The sequence below is a fragment of the Berghia stephanieae genome, chromosome 11 (assembly GCF_034508935.2).
Source record: "Berghia stephanieae isolate SIO BIC M18660-M18661 chromosome 11, UCSD_Bste_1.3, whole genome shotgun sequence".
Classification (NCBI taxonomy): Eukaryota; Metazoa; Mollusca; class Gastropoda; order Nudibranchia; family Aeolidiidae; genus Berghia; species Berghia stephanieae.
Genome location: NC_088370.1, coordinates 27,887,077 through 27,909,576, shown reverse-complemented (window position 1 = coordinate 27,909,576; position 22,500 = coordinate 27,887,077). Strand labels below are relative to the sequence as shown.

The 22,500-nt window shown below is 35.2% G+C and overlaps 2 protein-coding genes across 2 annotated transcripts in view; both read right to left on the bottom strand.

Annotated features, from left to right (window-relative positions):
• LOC144956378 (uncharacterized) overlaps positions 1–16,362 on the bottom strand; it is a 90,875-nt gene extending 74,513 nt beyond the window's left edge. The window contains exons 1-2 of the mRNA XM_078886876.1: positions 16,087–16,362; positions 12,789–13,353 (exon numbers count right to left, since the gene is read on the bottom strand). Coding sequence (XP_078743002.1) covers positions 12,789–13,256 — 468 coding nt within the window. The 5' untranslated portion in view covers positions 13,257–13,353; positions 16,087–16,362. The remainder of the gene's footprint in view (positions 1–12,788; positions 13,354–16,086) is intronic.
• LOC144956560 (uncharacterized) lies at positions 1,092–8,566 on the bottom strand. Its single transcript, XM_078887140.1, has 6 exons — positions 8,306–8,566; positions 6,928–6,998; positions 6,216–6,323; positions 5,793–5,881; positions 5,266–5,350; positions 1,092–4,102 (listed from the first exon to the last, which is right to left on the bottom strand). Exons 2-6 carry the CDS (start codon positions 6,982–6,984, stop codon positions 2,120–2,122), a joined length of 2,322 nt encoding a protein of 773 aa, XP_078743266.1. The 5' UTR covers positions 6,985–6,998; positions 8,306–8,566; the 3' UTR covers positions 1,092–2,119.
• Positions 16,363–22,500: the final 6,138 nt, after the last annotated feature.

The following is a 22,500-nucleotide window of genomic DNA, read 5'->3' as shown; positions in this document are numbered from 1 at the left end:
TATATATATAATTCTATTTACTGCATTTGGTAGCCCATTGTATAAACATCACTTAGGTCACCCAGCTATATATCTCTTATTAAAGACAAGTTCGGCCACACAGGGGCACTAAACATGTTAAAATGAAACAATGAATAATTCCACAAAAATGTGCGTAAAAATTAGACAAAGTAAAAGAGATACAAAATTAACTGGATGACCTAACTTTTACTGTTTTCACTTACTTAGGCAGCCCACAAATTGCAATGGTATATTTCCTACGTTAGGAACTCCAATAAAAATGTGAGTTAGGTTACCCATGACAATATTTGGTGTTTTTGGATTGTTTATGTCTTTGCTTGTTTTTAAGGGTTTTACGGCGCTTGCAACACATTTAGGTTATATCAGCGCCAGTAAAAAGGAAGAAAATTGGATAGTAAAAACATTCTAGATGTACAATTAAAAGGACTTAAGGAAAAAATAGGGCAAATGGGAATGGTTCAAATAGAGAACAATAAATGTAGATTCCAAGAACATACTATCAGTGTACTTAGATTGAGATCACCTAAGTCTTATCCAGACACCAGTACAAGATCCCACAAAGAGGGATATACTCAAATGTTTACAAATCAGATGTTAAAGATTTTAAAAAAAATAACAGTACAAAAGAGAGAAGATATACAAGGAAAAAAATATAATCTCCCAAAACTATGACTATACAATCGACGGTTTCCCTCCCAGCCAAGAACTCCGGCCAGGATCAGGACAAAACTAAGCATCTCATTCCAAGACAAAAACAGAAAGCAATTGGAAAACAGATATAGGGGGGTAGAAGACACAGTAAGTACCTCCCTGCTCACTATGGGAGGTCGGGAACCCCATCCCAGTATGATTGTTTAAAGCACCAACCAATTAACAAGTGATTTAACCAGCATTCGAGCAGTAAATAACACACTTGTCTTAGGTTGATAGAAAATTGAATGTACCTACATGTGTAAGCATAAAAAAAAATTCTATCCAGACAAGTACCCAACACAAACGATAGAAGTAGAAGTATAAACGGACAGAGATAAGCATATTTATTAAACAAATGATGACGGTAACAACTTTGATTTTAAAATAAAAATTTATTAAAAACCAATATGAGATAAACATATATTTTAAAAATACGTGATGTTACCCATGAACAAGAGTTTGATGAAATTATACACCAAAAATACATGATTTATGTCACCCAATGGGTCACTTAATACACATTTGTAACATAAACATTAAATGAAATTATACACCAAAAATACATGATTTATGTCACCCAATGGGTCACTTAATACACATTTGTAACATAAACAAGAGTTGATGAAATTATACACTAAAAATAAATGATTTATGTCACCCATTGGGTCACTTAATGCATATTTGTACCATAAACACTTCATGAAATCATACACCAAAAATACACGATTTGCAATGTTACTTGATATCTGCCATGTATTTGGAAAATCTGACTTTTCCTTATCATACATAAAAGGCTCCCAAACCATTGAACCAATCATCACCAACATTGCATGGTGTTTACAATCGACATAAAATAAATGTGCTTTGTATGAATTTTTGTTTTGATAAAACATCTGGATGATTTTATTCTATTTTTTAAAAAGGTGAATTTGTTCATCAAATCCACTCAAAAACACAGATGCCATCATCTTTAGCATGTTGACTGCACGTATGTCTTACAGTATAATGAGGCAGTCGATACCTACCAGATGGTGGTTACTTTCAATATTTTCAATGCAATCATTCTTGTAACAAACATTATAAATATTGAACAGTTTTCCACTCTTAATTTTGTGAAAGACAAAGCGAAATATTTTAGACATTTGACTAGATATTCTGTCAACTTTTAGATGATTACAGGTTATCACTAAAAACAATTTTAAAATTCAAGACCTAGAAATTTAATTCAAGACCAGCAATTTAAAGAAAAAAGACAAATATCAACACACTTACAATTTACAGAAAATGTTTACACTGTTACATCCCACAGGGGAAGGGTGATCCCAGCTTGTATATTATATATATGTATGAGCATCAAAAACAAGAATTAATACACCTGTCACCCATCTTATGTCTTGTATCATATCTATGCAGAACAGAAACTTCTGAACTTCTTTTTCTCGTTGAAGACTTTGTTTCTTACCAAAGTTGGCTTATTTTCATAACCTTCAAGAACTTTGTATTTTGATAAAAATTCAAGTACATCTCTTTTGCTGGGAAGACATCCTTTATTTGAGGTATCTGTGATATATTTCTTGAAGTAAGAGTTTACAATATCGGACTCGTGATCAGACCATTTTGTATATTGACGTTGAGTAACGTCTGGTGATTTTTTGCTTCTGTTTCCAGCAAGCTGTACATTTTGTTCATTAACTGTTGCTTGCTCAGAAAGATAGCTGGACAGTTCATGTTGTTGAGGTAATGTTGTAGAACAAATATCTGAGTTGCTGATTTCCCCTTCTTCATGTGAAACTCTTTGAGGCTGTGGTGTATCATCTACTGAGTTCAACAAGAAATTCCCCACTTTTGTGATTTCTGTCACTGCCAATGGACACTGGTACACATTTCTATTGACAGATTCAGAGTGTCCCATGTGACGATAAAAAATGGTCCTTTGTTCTTCTGGAATGTCTAATTGAGCAAACATGGTGGAAACTCTATGTCTAAACTTATCAGCAATCAGGAGGTGAGGCTGCTTCAGTCCAGGACAACGTTTTACAACAGACTGAAGGCAATGGTATCCACTGGCATGGTCAGTTGATTGACCAGTGTTGGGAAACAAATATGTATTTTCAATAGAAACATTACAATTTATCCTCTCACTTAGAAGTTTTGTTATAGGCTCTATTGTGTCCATTGGGAACAAAACAGGAACAAGTTTTCTATTACCTTTGCCAGCTTGGTAGGCCAGTTTCAGATTATCGATCAAATATTTTTCCATTGGATCGTCAACATCCATAATTAAATTTGGATCGATCCAAGCACCTGTGATGGCATCTCTCCACTCAGCTAAAGTAAGCCTACTTGGCTCACCACCTCTTCGAGCATTAAACATGGTTATCCTTGACAAAATTATATTCCTCATGAAAATAAAAGTCTGTTTATCCCAGATACCAAATTGAGCCATCCCATTTACCATTTCCTGCAACAAGTATTTTCTGAAAGTTGAAATATCTTCTTCCAATGGCATGGCTGCTGGTTTACGAAGACCACCCCGTTTTAATTCACATTCTACTTGAGCTGAATAAAAGATAAAGCTCCAATTCAGATTGAGGACATCTATAAATCTGCTCAAATCTTGCTCTTTGTCAAATACACATTTCATAATAAAGTACCCTTTCATGACGTTGACTGCCTTCTTTAGAACAAATCCGATTCTCACTTTCAAACCGGCCTTTTGGCCATCATCTTTGTCACAAAATTTGATGACAACCTTTTCAAGTACATTGAATTGTTTGTAGTCCAACACATCTAGTCCCGAGGCATTTTTATTTTCGGACTCTGCTCGTAATAAATAAATTAAGTTGGCAAACAGTCTCATCTCACCCATTATAACGGATCTTTCCTTTTTTACTGATCTTGCCCATTGTTTTTTCCCAAGCAACAATACAACTAAATCTGTTCTGCAAATCTCTCCAACACCATCTTTTCTAAACCTATCAATGGCATTGGTCTTAAACTCAACATCAACACCTATTTCTTTTGCACAGCCTGACAAAGAAGTCATTTTAATTGTGTCAGCTTGCAAAGACATCACTCGAGAACACTTTTCTTTGTGACGAAAGATATTTTTGCCATCAAAAAAGCCTAAGCAGCCAGAACACATTACTGTATCAGCATTGCCTTGGCGTCTCTCCCTTATTAAAGTTGCTTGCTTATCTTTGCGATGAATTTCTGCATTTGCTTTAAAAATGCCGCTTTTTTTCATGGTATCAAACATTCTGTTTTGCTCTTTGCTCGGTAGTTTCAAAGCAGAAATCACCTCCTCCTCTGTACTGTGTTTTCTTTTTATATGACGAGTGAGATGGGTTTGAAATTCATCACAAAACGTACACATTCGTTTTGGTTTCTGAAATGTAAATCAAAGAAAAGTTCATTGCCCAGATGATAATGCCATAAGCAGTGATTTTATAAATGCTTGAAAAAAAATCCTTGAGGACAAATCACCTTTTAAAAATAATGTCTATTAAATAAGTTAGATAGAGGAGTGTTGATGTTCAGATATTTATGAAGGTAGGTTAAAAAAAAAGAAAAACATACTTATTGAAATCTAATCATCTTCCCAATAACTACCAAAATTTATAATGGCCACTTTCTAAACGCTTGACTCCCAGAATCTCAATCCTCTTACAATTGCACACTAATTTCTAATTAAATTTTTGTTATTAATTTTTTTTTTTAATTATGCCTTTTTCACCACGACATCATAAGATAACGTCGCCTAGACATTCCACAAAGGAATATAGATAACTCATCAAATAAGATGTCTGATGACAAAAGGAATCACCTATGTTGTCCAAGTGAGCAAATTGGGGGTTAATAATCTTGCTCAATGAAAAAAACGAAAGTGCCTGAAGCGGGGCTCGAACCCAGGTCCTTGCGGGACACAGTGCAATGCCTTTACCACTCGGCCACTATAATTCTATAACTAGGGGACTATAATTCAAATCTGATCCATCTTTTATACTACATGGGCTTTCATTACACTGGACAATTATTTCAATCAACACTGTGTAATATTATAGTTATTTTAACTTAAAACCATTAACCATGAAGAGACATTCAAAAATGTGAATTTGTGTAAATTTAAGTGATTGACATTGATGTTACTGAATTTAGTGCATACATTTAACCCGATCCCTGAAACCATGAGACAAAGACTGTTCGCAGGACAGATTCTATGTTTAAATACAGAACATCTCCAAAGACTTGGATTTAATGTATCTATACAGTTTGGCTGGACCAGCTGTCAGTCTTCTTTATAGAAATTTCAGTTAATGACTCTTAATAAAATCACAACTCTAACCTCCAATCCTAATTAACACCTTGTACACCTGACACTTATGCTGCTAGTAAAGCAATGCACCATAAATGTACCTTGCCAAGCAGACATTCAAAAAATTGGAGATATAGACCCGATCTACTCAAATTGTTCCTCTGATGTTGCATAATCAAAACAGACGTTTATCCTTCCGCTAAAGTCAATTCGTCAAATAAAGTAATAAGACTAACCTTATTACTGCTTTCATTCCTATTTTCATTCAGTTGGGATGGTTCAAGACGGACTTCTTGTGGATTTGGTAACTTTTCATCAGGCCTAAAAACATATTCTTTTTATTAGAAATTTGATGTAAAATAGTAGTAATCAGTAATAAATATAATTCGTAAAAATTAGATTAAATAGCATAAGTAGATACCTAGTTGCTCCAATCATGATCAAGATAAAAATCAAGAGTTATATCCTATTATTATTTTTAAACATGGAATATTTTAACAGAGGACACTAACATATACCAGAGTTTGACTTAAAAAATTATCACTTTTAAGAAATAAATCAATCATATTAGACAGCATTTTTTATGTTCCACCCTGTTCTCAACCTTATTATATGTGCTTTGTATGTTGTATTTTATGTGACTTTAAGAAACTATATAAAGATTGGTTGTGTCTTTAGATCTTAGGGGAGACAGCGATCAATGACTGCTTATAATTATCATTTATGTAAATAGGATCATGTATCTCATAGTGGTTTTTCCTACCTTATATTGTCGACTAATCCATCAGAATGAAATTCAACAATTTCAGATTCGCAATGATTACTTTCATCATTGTCAATCAGCATTGGATCCTGAGAATGCAAAATAAAGATTGTTCACATCAGACAGATTTTTCATAGAAATTTGCTTACACGGCTTATTAAGATTTGACATGTTTAAAGCAGTATTTAACCGCAAGACTATTTATTCTCCATCAAAATGTTTTTGGATGTATCTCTTACTCTAAGCCTGAAATTTGCTAAGCGGATGCAACAGTACAAGGTGATCATCCAAAATACAAGCACAGATGTTTGATTAAGTAAGGAATTAAGTAAGGAGCTATAATGCAGAACAAATGACATGTTAAAGAAGAGGGCAGAGAGATGAAGATATGCTTTTCAATAAATGATCTGTCTTATTAGGTACCTGATTCCAATTTAGGATCTTTTCTTTGAACCTCAAAGCTGGCAATTTGGAAAGCATTTCTTCCCCCTCATCCTCACTACTTGTTTGAGATGGTGGTGCTGGAACAAACTGTTGATATAAAAGAAATTAAGTTTTTGATTGATTCAAATGTAGAAATGGAAATGTAATGGTGCCTTCAAAGTGATCTGATATTACAGGTAATGCTCTATTTAAATATGGTTAGATTTGTTTAGAAAATAGGTTTCAATGCGACATAGCATTAGACCTAGGAAATGATGCACCATTAAAGTGAGAGAATAGGGAGAAGCCTCAGCTGAGTTTCTGTAAAGAACTAGGACAGTCACTAATCGTAACAACTTTTATTTTTAAAATAATTATTTTCAAAATGTGTAACTAATAATTCTAATCGTAAGACTGAGTAGCATAACATGTTCAATAGCACTGGCTTTATGAGTAATAAGCATTGCATTATTATAGCATTTCATGTGTGAGAAAATAAGTTGTTTTTTTAAAAACGGGGTTGAGGCATGAAATATCTAACATTAACATACACAGAGACAGCATCAAAAAATGATAAATGAATAAATATTAAATACTCAATTATAAAAGTATTTGAGAATCTTTAAAACAAACATAAAAAATATATTTTATCTTAAAACAGTAGGCCTAGAATTTGCTTAAAAAAAGACACAATGTTTTTCTTCAATCTTACATCTGGGTCAATATCTCTGTCAGCAGAGGGAACGGGAGATGAAGAACTGGAGGGCATTTCTTGCTCAGCATCTTTTGTGGAAGAGAATAAAAGTTTAGGATTAATTAATTAAGTACAAAATTAAGAATCAAAATGCCCCTCCTCTAACTTATGTTTATCTTAATTGACATGCACAAAACTTTAAAGTTGGTTTTTGTTTCCAAGTTATTCCAAGCTTTCATCTATGTGGACGATGAATAACGTACATGTCATAATAAAAGTATGAGAATGAGTAGTAAATGTGCATAGTCATCATAGAGCCTACTACTAGGTACTTTGGTAAACGTCCATTTGGCCCTCCAGCAGGGAGCCGATAAATGGCCTAGTGGCTGTGACCCGATTTTTTGGACTTTTGAGTGATGGGTCTCAGAAAAAGTTCCATAGATTTTTTGTTTATGGATGGATTTTAATGATTGATGTCTTATTTTCATCAGGAGAAATTACTCTATCGTTTGGTGTAGTTTATTTTAAAATCAATGACAATTTAGTATAACTTTTGATTATGGATAAAATAAGGTATAATTTAGCTTTGGATAATTAAAAGATTAGAACTTGGTAAATCAAAATTTCATGCTGGCACGTTTATTTAACATCTTAACTTTTTTATAAAATTAAATTCAGGGCAAAGTTGTATACCGCATCCATGAAATTCGTTCCAGTAAAATTCTTACTCAAATCTTAGCGGCCATTTTAGACCAGTTTTGAAATCCAAATGGTGGTTACTACCGGAAATGCAACAATTTTCAGGTCACAAAGTCCGTCAGTAAATAACAAAGGCAAATAGAAGACCATTTTTCAGCCTTTAAACTAGCATAACTTTTTTTCTGTTTATCTGATTTTCACAATTTTGGTATCATTAGAATCGTGTTGAAAAGCACTTTAAAATGATATAGGTTTCATTGATCTCAATCCAATTTGAATTTTTTACCAAAGTACCTACTACTACAAACCTAGAGTATAGACTAATAGAGACTATAATATATACACATAAAAATCTTTAGTCTTGAGTCATCTATTATTATCATTTTTTTGTTTTGTTTGCTGTCTTTTGTGACTTTGTGACACTTTGCCTCTCATATTATTATTATCTGTGACAAACAAAACTGGCAACGAAAAAAACAACAACATTGCCTTCTCCTCTATCTAACCTTTGAGACTAGACTAGAGTACAGTGACTGAGAATTGGTCTACGTTATCATTCATCTAGATAAATCAAAATCTTAATTAAGTTCTAGAAAAAGCATGAGTATAAGTATACGTATAATTATAATCTAGAGTTAGTCTCTTAGTCATAGTCTTACTCTTACCTGTTCTTTACTCAACTTACTCTTACTCTTACCTTTTTCAAACTTTTTGTCTGGACTCCAACATTAACATTCGTTGAATGCCAAGTTCAACCAAACGTTTGCTTCTAGTCAATGCCGCCATGTTGCAATTACTAAATGATGGAATTAAACTGATAAATTACTTGTCAACAAACGGACTGACAGACAGTCTACTGGTGACAAGAATGGAGAATTCCATGTCGAATACCGCAAATTCTGTGCTACTTTCATTTTCCTTCTTTCCCCGTAGTGTTTTCGTTTTGGGTCAGATTGTCGTAAAATAAAAGATTCGGTCAATTGTCGTAAAATAGAAAATCGCGATGCCATTCCGTAAGCTGGATGTAAAAATGTATATCTTGAGGTTGAGACCAGAAAACTTACTTCGTCAAATTTCTGGTCGTGGATATGTTTCCCAAAAAATCAATTGGGTTGAAAAAAAAATTCTAGCATTGAAATCGCCTTGATATATATCCGGACATGTGAGATATCATGTGTTTTAGCCTGTGTCACGCAAGTGACATTTACACAATGGGTGACATAACTACGAACTTGATTAAACACTGATATATCTTTATTTAGTGATTGGAATTCTTTAAAAATTGAAATATAGAAAGTAAAGACACAGACCAAAGCAATGCAGGGCTATTTACAGGCATTGCATCATGAGTATGAAAGATGAATGCGTTTGAGTTAGGTCGCCCGAAAAATGGGTGACCTAATGCACAAACCTTATGAAAACCTGAGTTAGGTGTCCCAAATGGCTACCTAACGTAGTATTTAGTAATATATATATATATATATATATATATATATATATATATATATATATAATATATATATATATATATATATATATATATATATATATAGTATTGCTCAGTATTTATAAATAGATAAATAAATAATAAATACATGAATAAATCAATAAATGAAACGATAATTAAATAAATAAATAGTATTGAAAATCACCCATCACTGATTTTATTCACTAATGAACCATCTAAACTCTAAAGACGAATACGAGATGAGAAAATTACGATTTGAAGGCGTATTAATTTGCTTAGACGCACAAGGGAAGCAACGCATGTTATTCTAGCAATGCGGTTCATTTTATAACCATTTATTTCCCTTAACCATAATAAAAAAAAATGGAGAATAGAAGGAGAAGAGATGAGAATAACGAAGAAAGGTCTTTTGGTATTCCGGTCATATTTTTTTTTTTTTTGCAAAAAGCCAAATGAGCCTATATTGCAAGATTTACAGATCCATTTGCTTCCCACACACAGGGGGTGAGGACGTTAACGGTTGAAGTCTAGAGGGGTTGTTTTTTTTCTGACCCCATCCCCCAAAAGTGATTTGACATCTGATTTTGTTAGATCCGGCGGAACTTACATTGCGATAGGCACGCATCCTATCCAAAGGGTAGCTAGCAATTGATTCACGGTATAAATACTGGGGAAAACTCCATAGGCCCCATGGGCCTAATGATTGTCAAGAAATACTTTTTTGTGGACATAACATATGTTAAGTCAAAAGAAAAAATAAACTCCTAGAGCATTTATATAGCACAATATCCACTAAACGTGCTCAAATCGTTTTAATATGGGTATCTAGCCAACAGAAACACGTAACATATTGGATATAACATGACGCCCTTTAGGCGATATTACATTTTTTTTTTGGACAGAGATAACACGGTTAGCGACCAGGTACTCATTTTAAACGATGATGAGAGAATGGGAGTAAATAGCCTTCTTCGAGGAATTACCTATGCGCAATTTAGAATGGGACTCGAACCCAGGACCCTCCGATCCGAAGACGAGTGTCATACCACTGGACCACATTCTGTTAATGAATTTTGTTTGCTCGACGAATAGTTTAGCCCTTGGAAAAGACTCCTTACATCCTATCACCGTACTCAGGTGTAAAAGGAGTACCTGGTCGTTAACAGTGTTATCTATGTCGGAGAATACCGTAAGTTTGCCTGACAGGCGTCATGTCTCGTTCTACATCTTACGTGTTGAAGTTGGTCAGGGACCCTTTGTAAAGCGCTTAGAGCAGTTTTAGGGGATATTGAGCTATATAAAAAAGCTCATCTTCAGACTGAGAACTGGACACAACCAGTTAAAGGAACATATGTGGAGGATGTCCAGAGCAGGTGCCTCTGGACAATGTGACTGCGGACTTGAAAATGAAAATGGACATCATGTCCTAATGGAATGCCCAAGGTACAACCAGTTGAGAAGGAACTTCTGGCCTGACCCAACCGCCATACTCAAAAAAGCTGTACGGCAGTGAGGACGACCTCAGGACCACTGTGGGCTTCATTCACCAGACCGGACTGACCATGTGACGTGACGGGAACGAAGAGGAAGGAGGAAAAAGCTCAAGTTTTTTCTTCTTCATGGAATGCCTAGGCGATGGCATCTAATAATGCTGTAGCGTCAGGGCGTAATTTTATTTTCAAATTTCTTCTTCTTCTTCTTCTTCTTCTTCTTCTTCTTCTTCTTCTTCTTCTTCTTCTTCTTCTTCTTCTTCAAGTACCAAGTCTGTGTCAGACATCAGTGATCATGGTACGTCATTCATATCTCTGATCAGATAACCCTAGAAAACTAATATTACTCTTCTCTTTCTTTGTCACCCAGCTGTTCAAACTATTCAAATATGTTTTTCTTGGTCTACCTTTTCTCTTTTTACCTTCTATCTTTCCTGTGAGAGCAAGATGTTCAATACATTTATGTCGATTTAGGTGCCCTAAAAATTGCATTTGTCTTTTTCTTATTGTACGAATTAATAACCTTTTAGTTTCAGCTGGCTCTAATACTTCTTCATTAGTTTTCTTCGCTGTCCATGAGATTCTTAATATCCTTCTAAGAAACCACATTTCTGCTGCCTCCAGTTAAATTTTAAAATTTAGATGTTTAAAGTGGCTCAGGGGTACGGTCTTTGCTTCGTACCCGAAAGGTACCGAGTTCGATCATACGCCGCTGCGCTGGGTGGCCTTGATTAAGTCACCTAGCCCTAGCTCAATATGAGACGCTGCACTGCGACTGACACCGGGGCTATTCCAGTCTTCCCTTGGAATAGACCCTAGAGACAAAATACCCCTATGGGATGAATAAAGGGAAATTTAATTTATTTTATTAATAAAAAAACAAAAAAAAAACATTTCAATTTCTGATCAGTTAAATTGGAAATTAATTTTTCCCCCATTTAATTCTTCCCGAGATAAAATCGCTTAGAGACGATGGTGGGTCATACATTCTGTCAACGAATTTTGTGCGGCTATGTGGTCTAGTGGTATGACACTCGCTTTCGGATCGGAAAGTCCTAGGTTCGAGCCTCGCTCGCTCGGCGCATAGTTGAGTCATTCGAAAAGGCTCTTTACTCACATAATCTTGCCGTACTCAGGTGTAAAATGAGTACCTAGCCGTTAACAGCTTGTCTCCGTCTGAAAAAAATTGTAATATCGCCTAACAGGCGTCATGTGCCGCCCTAAATGTTTAGTGTTGCTGTTGGCTAAGGACCCCTTCTATAGGGCTTTGAGCACGTTAAGTGGATAGTGCGCTATATAAAAGCTCAACTTTCGTACTACTACTACTACTAGTACTACTACTACTACTACTACTACTACTACTACTACTACTACTACTACTACTACTACTACTTCTACTACTACTACTACTACTACTACTACTACTACTACTACTACTACTACTACTACTACTACTACTACTACTACCTTTACTCTACTACTACTACTACTGTAACTACCACCACTACTACCACCACCACCACCACTACTACTACTACTACTACTACTACTACTACTACTACTACTACTACTACTACTACCACAAGCACAACTACTGCTACTACTACTACTACTACTACTACTACTACTACTACTACTACTACTACTACTACTACTATTACTACTACTACTACTACTACTACTACTACTACTACTACTACTACTACTACTACTACTACTACTACTACTACTACTACTACTACTACTACTACTACTACTAACTTTACTCTACTACTACTACTACTGCAACTACCACCACTACTACCACCACCACCACCACTACTACTACTACTACTACTACTACTACTACTACTACTACTACTACTACTACTACTACCACTACTACTACCACTACTACTACTACTACAACTACTACTACTACTACTACTACTACTACTACTACTTACTACTACTATACTACTACTACTAACTTTACTCTACTACTACTACTACTGCAACTACCACCACTACTACCACCACCACCACCACTACTACTACTACTACCACCACCACCACTACTACTACTACTACTACTACTACTACTACTACTACTACTACTACCACAAGCACAACTACTGCTACTACTATTACTTCTACCCATTGTAAAGCTCTTTGAGCACGTTTAGCTTGATATATAAGAGCTCAATTTCTTTTTCTTTTTTTTTTTAATTGTGTGTACTCACCAAATCAGCTTTAGATATCATGTTCCTGTACGTATTGTGATAATGCGGTTTATCCTCGTCCCTGGCATTCACAGACGAGTGGTCGTAGAATATGAACGTTCTCCCTCCATTCCTCTTCCCATTCGTAGTCTTGTGGCTTTGTTTATTTACTGCTGTAGAATTAGCAGCAGCAGCAGTAGTAGTAGAATTAGCGTGGATAATGATGTTGCTGCTGGCGTTGGTGTTGTGACTGTGGTTGAGAGCGGTGGTGGCGCCACTGTTTGTTGTCATGTTGGTTAAGGTGGTGCTGCTACTGATGATACTGGAGACAGTGGATGGTTTGCTGTCGTTGTGGTTGCTGTGGTTGTTGTGGTGATGGTGGTGGTTCGGGTGGTGGTGGTCATTTCGTCCAGATTTCCCATGGAATGGGTCAGTGAGAGAATGAAGTGGGTGGAGAGGCCCGCAGTCTTTATTATTTCCTCGAGTCATATTGTTGGATTTTGAATGGATTAAATGTGTTTTTTTTTATATGGAGTGCTTTCACTGTAACGAGATTAGTGTTGTCATTGATTCACGTGCCCACAGCCTGCATAATATTGATGCAATGCGTTTAGTTTACAAACTCATAGATAACAATGTGAAATTGAATGTAAGCTTCAATTTTACATAAGAAAACAGATAAAATGGACGTTTCGGGGTTCCCCTCTATTAACAAAACAGGATGAATGAATGTTTTTGTTTATTCATCTTAACAACGCCACAACCAGATAATCTCATTCGTCTGTAGTGTTCCATTCATCCTGTTTTGTTGATAAAGGGGAAACCCGAAACGCCCATTTAATCTGTTATTGTATATTAAATTGAAGTTCTCATTCAATTCCACATCGTTATTAATTTCTTCGAGCTTCGAGCAGCAACATTTACATTGTGTCTTGACAATAAAATGGATTAACATGATAGTCAAATCATTTGGTTCTCACTAGTCTGTCTGTCTTTCTATTAAAACACTTAACTTTGGTTTTGTGTGCATTCTAGTAGTAGTAGTAGTAGTAGTAGTAGTAGTAGTAGTAGTAGTAGTAGTAGTAGTAGTAGTAGTAGTAGTAGTAATAGTAGTAGTAGTAGTAGTAGTAGTAGTAGTAGTAGTAGTAGTAGTAGTAGTAGTAGTAGTAGTAATAGTAGTAGTAGGTAGTAGTAGTAGTAGTAGTAGTAGTAGTAGTAGTAGTAGTAGTAGTAGTAGTAGTAGTAGTAGTAGTAGAAGTAGTAGTAGTAGTAGTAGTTGTAGTAGTAGTAGTAGTAGTAGTAGTAGTAGTAGTAGTAGTAGTAGTAGTAGTAGTAGTAGTAGTAGTAGAAGTAGTAGTAGTAGTAATAATAGTAACAGTTGTAGTAGCAGCAGATGACATGTCTTAGAACCATTGATTTATTTCCACATTGTTCTTGACCATTAACAAATTAGTCGACCGGGCCTCGAACCCTGGACATTCTGGTCTAAAGAAGAGTGACATACCACTAGACTAGATTGTTGATTATCACTATCTAATCTGTCTTGTCTTTCTATCAAAGAGACTTATGATCGTTGTTCTTTTGTGGGTTCCAGTAATATTGTCATGTCTGACATAGAACCAGTGAGTTATTTCCACATAGTTCTTGACCATTAACAAATTAGTCGGTCTTATGATTTTGGCGTTCAATTGGGTCTTCATTTCCCGTTCACCAGCACTCCGGTATTTCATCGATATTTCATGTAATGGAAATGGTGCTGCTCGAAGCTCGAAGAAATAATAAATAACAATGTGAAATTGAATGTAAGCTTCAAATCAATATACGAAAACAGATATAATGGACGTTTCGGCTTTCCCCTTTATCAACAAAACAGGATGAATGAAAAACTTACAGACGCATGAGATTATGTGGTAGTAACAACTCCACTAAGTTGTATTATTATGATTAATATTAATATTAATAATAATAATAATAATAATAATAAATAATAATAATAATAATAATAATAATAATAATAATAATAATAATAATAATAAAATAATAATAACAATAATAATAATAATAATAATAATAATAATAATAATAATAATAATAATAATAATAATAATAATAATAATAACAATAATAATAATAATAATAATAATAATAATAATAATAATAATAATAATAATAATAATAAAAATAAAAATAATTGAATTGAATTGAATTGAAAAGAAATCGGACGTGTAGAAATTAATGAAAAAAGAAAAGCTTACCACTGATATAAATAATAACAGTAAAATCCTGATAGAAAATTGTACTCAACAAATAAAACACTCACATGGCATTATAAATACTTATGATTATTCTTTTTGGAAATCGTCTCTTTGAAATTAAAAAAAAAAGTTTTGTTATGTTAAACCCTCTCCTTACCACATGAAGCAAAATCGTCACATTTGTTATTACACAATATACATTTTTTCTTATTCAGATTTATTTTGGACATCTTTGTTTAATTAATAAGAACATAAAGTTGTTTTGTAGAGAGCTTGTTTGAGTTTTAAAAAATCCATTTTTCTGCTGAGTAAGCCTGTCATTTTTTTGGGAAACACTGAAAATCATCAGTAAGGAGAAAGTTAAATTGACACGTCTAGAGTTACAGCAAAAGACAAAAAGCATCCAGTTAATCACAGCAATATGATGATGATGATGATGATGATGATGATGATGATGATGATGATGATGATGATGATGATGTTGTTGTTGTTGTTGATGCCGGGTTTTTTTTTTTTGTTTTTTTTTAGATGACTACTATGTTACTAGTGTGCATATGTGTGAGTGTGTCTATGTCAATATTGTATTGTTATCAATGTGTAACCAAATGACAAATTACCACTTTTTTGAAGACAATAATATTTATTTTATTATTATTATATATTATTATATTTATTATTATATTATTATTATTATTATATATTATTATATATCATCATCATCATCATTATTATTATTATATTATTATTATTATTATTATTATTATATTATTATTATTATTATTATTATTATTTATTATTATTATTATTATATATTATTATTATTATTATCATTATTATTATTATTATCATTATCATTATTATTATTATTTATTATTATTATTATTATTATTAATTATTATTATTATTATTATTATTAATTATTATATATAATAATAATAATAATAATATTATTATTATTAATATTATTATGTTATTATTATTATTATTATTATTATTATTATTATTATTATTATTAATATCATTATTATTAGGAAATTTGTCACCGGGCGAAAGTTTAACCTTACCATCTGAACACACCACATGATCACCATGAATAAGAAAAATCGACAAGTGAAACAAAAATAAATATCCTCTATTCAAAACACGAAAATGATGATGTTTTTGGTCCTTGGTCTCCTTGCGCGTTCATTGTGTTCTCTTCTAAATCCTTGGGGGGTTTTTTTGGTGTGTAGTTGCGTTTATTAAATCCCCAGCTGCTGTGTTGGTCGTGTGCTTTCTATAATATAAGTATAAGAAGACATAAGTGCGCCCCTCATTATTACAAGTTGAGTCAGTATTCAAGTTAATCCACTCTGCTTATTTCGATACTGGTACAATTTGGCCACCGACGAACGGTGTGTCTTTTTTACGAAACCCGCCGAAACCCAGTCCCAGGTTCACTCCCCAATGGTGTACACTTCCCTGAGTTCTAGGTTCACTCCCCACAGCCACCTACTTTCCATAACTTTGTCGGGATTCGTCGGGTTTCGTCGGGTTTCGGCGGGTTTCGGCGGGTTTCGCAGGGTTTCGGCGGGTTTCGGCGGGTTTCGTAAAAAAGACACACCCCCGACGAATCATTTTCAAAATCAAGGTTATTGGCTACCGATTATTTCTGCTGTTTTTATGCAGACGCGTACTGAAACAATTCAGTGCCCCTGTTTTGATTCATGTTCAATACACTTACTATCGTGTAATTGTTAAGTTTTTACTCTATATTTTCCCTTTTTAAATTTTTTTGTAGGTTTGGGATATCCACAGTTTAAACTGTAAAATGTCCTAATGGAATGTCCAAGGTACAACCAGTTTAGAAGGAACTTCTGACCTGACCCAACCCCATACTCAAAGAAGCTGTACGGCAGTGAGGACGACCTCAGGACCACTGTGGGCTTCATTCACCAGACCGGACTGACCATGTGACGCGACGGGAACGAAGAAGAAGAAGAAACTGTTCCAATTATTTTAGTATACAAAACCCACATTGAAGGCAGTGTGCTCAAGTACAGTGATGTATAATAGTGTAAGGTTCAGCTTTATAGAATTGAACTTTGAATCCGATCAACATGCCCTTGCTCTATTCGTTTTTTTCTTTCTGTGTCATCATCACTTTAGTCATTATCATCAATAGCATCATCATCATCATCATCATCATCATCATCATCATCATCATCATCATCACCATCATCATCATCATCATCATCATCATTATCATCATCGACGTCGTCGTCGTCGCCTTCATCATCAGCATCATCATCATCATCATCATCATCATCATCATCATCATCACCATTACCATCACCACTTAAAATATTGTTGATCATCCTTAACCTCGTCAATTGTTACCACAACAACTTCATGTCCTTTTTTACCTTAAACTCATCGATTACTTATGCTCCTCATCATCCTCATCCTCCTCCTCCTACACCACCACCTCATCTTCTTCTTCTTCTTCTTCTTCTTCTTCTTCTTCTTCTTCTTCTTCTTCTTCTTCTTCTTCTTCTTCTTCTTCTCCTCCTCCTCCTCCTCCTCCTCCTTCTCATCCTCCTACACCACCACCTCATCATCACCACCATCATCATCATCATCATCATCATCATCTTCTTCTTCTTTTTCTTCTTCTCATCCTCCTACACCACCACCTCATCCTCCTACACCACCACCTCATCTTCTTCTTCTTCACCATCATCATCTTCTTCTTCTTCTTCTTCTTCTTCTTCTTCTTCTTCTTCTTCTTCTTCTTCTTCTTCTTCTTCTTCTTCTTCTTCTTCTTCTTCTTCTCCTTCTTCTTCTCATCTTCCTCCACCACCTCCTCCTCTTCCTCCTCCTCTATCTCATATCCTATCTCCCTCGTTGCTCACCAACCTCCGTTATTAACAACAACAAAAAAAGTACAATTACCCTTATGTACGAAAATGAACCACCCAACCCTCTGTCCCATGTCTCGGGGTGAGATTGCTCCCGTCGATTAGAAGCATGATTGACCCCTAACCTCTGAACCGTGAAGTTGATGTGATAACAAAGGCAAGGATTACCTCACCACTCAAAACAATCGTTCCGCGTTCCGCTTTTCCAATCACATCTTGTGACCTGGATTAATGCAAACCTTATAATAGGGCCGCCTATGTAGTATGTTGTTATGCATAATGGTCACAATTTTATAGGAGAAAAAAACAACTTCATTTTTGAATCATCATCATCATCATCATCATCATCATCATCATCATCATCATCATCATCATCATCATCATCATCGTCGTCGTCGTCGCCGTCGTCGCCTTCATTATCATCATCATCATCATCATCATCATCATCATCATCATCATTATCATCGTCGTCATCATCACAATCATCATCATCATAATCGTCATCATCATCATCATCATCATCATCATCATCATCATCATCATTATCATCATCATCATCATCATCATCATAATCATCATCATTATCACCAACACTCATAACTTTTTTGATAATCCTTAACCTCGCCTGTAACCATTGTTATTCTATTCAGACAGCCATTTTGGTGATTAGTTCTCACTAAAATTCAAGTTTACACTTTGTTCTGCGTGTTGGTACTTTATATCCGGCTGTCGGTTGCTGTGAGTAATGTACCTAAACGCATATCATCAATATGTGAATCTAAGATGAGAAATCGAAATTAATAATATAGGAAGTATCATTGTGCAAGATTTTATTTTTTGATTTTCTTGCTCGAGTTTTTAGAGGGTGAGGGGGAGGGAGAGGGGGAATTAATTTTTTTGGTTTCTTTGTTTGTTTGTTTGTTTGTTTGTTTGTTTGTTTTGATGTGGCCCTGTTACATGTTGTATGACACTTACCTTCAGACTGGAAGGTCCTGGGTTCCAGTCCCGCTCTGTGCGGCGCATATATAGTTGAGTGCTTGGAAAGGGCAACTTACTCACACTCTCTCACCGTACTCATGTGTAAAATAAGTATCTGGCCGTTAATAGCGTAGTCTCTGTCCGAAAAAAAAATGTAATACAGTATCGTCTAAAAGTGACGTCGTGTCTTACATGTTAAATGTTGCTGTTAGTCACCCCTATTTTCAGTCAGCGGTTTGTTATTCGACGGACTACCCTCAGATAGCGGTTTGTCATTAGACAGAACATGCCCAGAAAACGGTTTGCTATTAGATGGACAATGTCTGACTACCCTCAGATAACCGTTTGTCATCAGATTGAATATGTACAGAAAGCGGTTTGACGGACTACCTTCAGATAGTTGTTTGTCGTTAGACATAATATGCCCAGAAAGCGGTTTGTCATTTATCAACCTATATTCAGTTAGCGGTTTCTTATTAGACGGACTGCCTTCAGATAGCGTGTTGTCATTAGACAGAATATGCGCAGAAAGCGGTTTGTTATTAGACGGACTACCGTCAGATAGCGGCAGGTTGTCATAAAACAGAATATGCCCTGAAAGCGGGATGCCATTTAGACGGACAATGCCCAGCTTACTTTCCACGACACGACGGATTAATCCAAACTGAAAACGACGAGGCAGGACCGTGTCCCCACAGAATACCCATTAGCAGTGCAAATCCCACCCTTTTGTTTTGGCAGACCAAGGAGAGGTAATCACAGAATCATAACGCAGTCACTTGCCGGGAATTAACGGTGTGAACAGCTGTCTCCAGTCACAGCGCGCTCGGGGATTGGGTGGATTAACAACCGTCGGGACGTCCAACGACCCGACGACCCGGTTCATTTCAGATCTCATTACAAAAGTGACCACTTAGTACTGAATACAAAACACTTGTTGCTATCTACAAGATAATAATGACTTGTGGAATTTCTGCAATCAAAACCCGGTGTCCCATGCATGAAAATGAATCAACTTTCGCACGACACGAAACGCTATTTAAATTATAATAATTTTAATTTAAATCGCGACTATGTAGTCTAGTGGTATAACACTCGCTTTCGGATAGGAAGGTCCTGAGTTCGAGCCTCGCTAAACGCTATAAAAACCGGTATAAACTCCGGCTCCACAGGCCTGATGCCTCTCAGTGACTAAGGTAGCTAACACCAAAGTTGGTGAGAGGTTTGAATAGTTTATAAATACTTTAAAAACGTGAGCTTTTATATAACGCAATATCCACTAAACGTGCTCAAAGCGCTTTACAAATGGTCCCTGACCAACAACAACATGTAACGTGTAGAACGAGACATGACGCCTGTTAGTCGATATTGAAAATTTTCAACAGAGACAAAGCTGTTAACGGTCAGGTATTTTACACCTGAATACGGTGAGAGAATGTGAGTAAAGAGCTTTTTACAAGGACTCAATTATGCGCGAGCGATCTCGAACCCAGGACCTTCTGATCCGAAAGTGAGTGTCATACCACTAGACCACAATGCCGCACAGGTTCTAATCCTGTTGTGGACTTTGTAAAAAGCAGAGTCCTTGAAAAAGCTTATTTATTCACATTTACTCACCAAACTCAGTTATAGAATGAGTACCTAGACACTATAAGCGTTGCCTTTGTCGTAAGGAAAATATTATTAGCTCTTTAAAGGCGTCTTGTCTCTTCCTCCATTTCCAGTCTTGCTGTTGGCTTGGGACGTCTTGTAAAGTAATTTCACCACATTTAAACGCTATTGATGTTATGCGTTTAGTTTTTAAAAACTCATAACATCCACCAGCCGGAAGATAGAACGAAGTTGACGTCACTCGGGTCTTTGTTATTGTTTTTTTGCCTTCCACGTTTACGAGTAATTCTCACTAAACTGTATTAACCAGACTATTAACGTTCATGGTTACACTTAGTTTTGTGTGTTAACTCGCTATACTTCCGGATGGCAATGTTGTGAGCTTCTAAGCCAAGCGCATACTAGCTCATAACATTGCCATCCGGAAGTATAGCGAGTCAACACACATACTCTGTGTAACCTTAAACGTTTATAGATAGTTCGAAGATGACGTCACTTAGGTCTTTGTTATTGTTTTTTGCCGTCCGCGTTTATGAGTCTCACTGAACTATAAACGTTCATGGATACACACAGTTTTGTGTGTTGGTCCGTTACACTTCCGGATGGCAATGTTATGAGCTTCTTAGCCAAGCGCATACTATCTATAGTCTGGTCAATACAGTTTAGTGAGAATTACTCATAAACATGGATGGCAAAAAACAATAACAATGACCCGAGTGACGTCAACTTCATTCTATCTATAATAAAAACCGGGATAAACTCTGGCTCCATGAGCCTGATGGCTCTCAAGAACGAAAACGGCGAAGACCAAAACTGGTGAGAGGTTTGACATAGTTTATAAATACAACTAACTACTAACGTACACAACAATAGAATTCTGATTGGAATCGGATAAGTGGGATTTGGAATAAATAGCAACAATCCCTCCTGGTTCTCGCTTCAGGGCATCATTATAACTTGAATGGCATTTTGATTACATGTTTTACACATGCAAATACACACACACACACACACACACACACACATACACACATACACACTCACACACGCATACACATACATGTAATACACATAAACACACTTACTTTCTTTCTCTTTTTCTATCTTTGTGACACTATCTATCTATCCATCTATCTATCTATCTATCTATCTATTTATCTTTCTATCTATCTATCTATCTATCTATCTATCTATCTATCTATCTATATATCTTTCTATCTATTTATCAATCAATCTATCTATCTATCTATCTATCTTCTATCTATCTATCTATCTATCTATCTATCTATCTATCTATCTATCTATCTATCTATCTATCTATCTATCTATCTATCAATCTATCTATCTATCTATCTATCTATCTATCTATCTATCTATCTATCTATCTATCTATCTATCTATCTTCTATCTATCTATAAATCTATCTATCTATCTATCTATCTATCAATCAATCAATCTATCTATCTATCTATCTTCTATCTATCTATAAATCTATCTATTTGTCTATCTATCTATCTAACTATCTATCCATCTAAGTTATCTATTTTTCTCACAAACGCGAACGAGCACACACAATAAACGGTATGTGTGTGTGTGTGTGTGTGTGTATGTGTGTGTGTTTGTGTAATTGCGTGCATTGATTAAGTAAAATAATCACATCTTCCAGCCGGAAATACGCACCAACACAGAAAAATGTGCAAAACCTTGAACGTTTACAGTCTGATTGATATAATTTAGTGAGAATTATTCATTAAAATTATTGTCTGAACACAATAACAAAGAGCTGAGTGAAGTCAATTTCGTTCCTGCTATTATTGAATTGTTGATAGGTCCTCGGCGATTTACGAGAATCACGTGAGTTTTATTGAAAAAATCACTCAGCCCCCAAACAAACAGTTAACACTGAACACATGTGTATGAAAAGTGCCAGACAAAAGGCAAGAAAGAAAAATACATGGAAAAAAAATAATCCCCAAAAAAAGCAGTCTA

Coding starts and splice junctions, on each gene's coding strand:
- LOC144956560 (XM_078887140.1), bottom strand. CDS start 6,984: ATGCCCTCCAGTTCTTCATCTCCCGTTCCCTCTGCTGACAGAGATATT. Junction 5,882..6,215: donor AGATCCTAAATTGGAATCAG/GTACCTAATAAG, acceptor TTGCATTCTCAG/GATCCAATGCTGATTGACAA. Junction 4,103..5,265: donor GGAATGAAAGCAGTAATAAG/GTTAGTCTTATT, acceptor TTTACATTTCAG/AAACCAAAACGAATGTGTAC.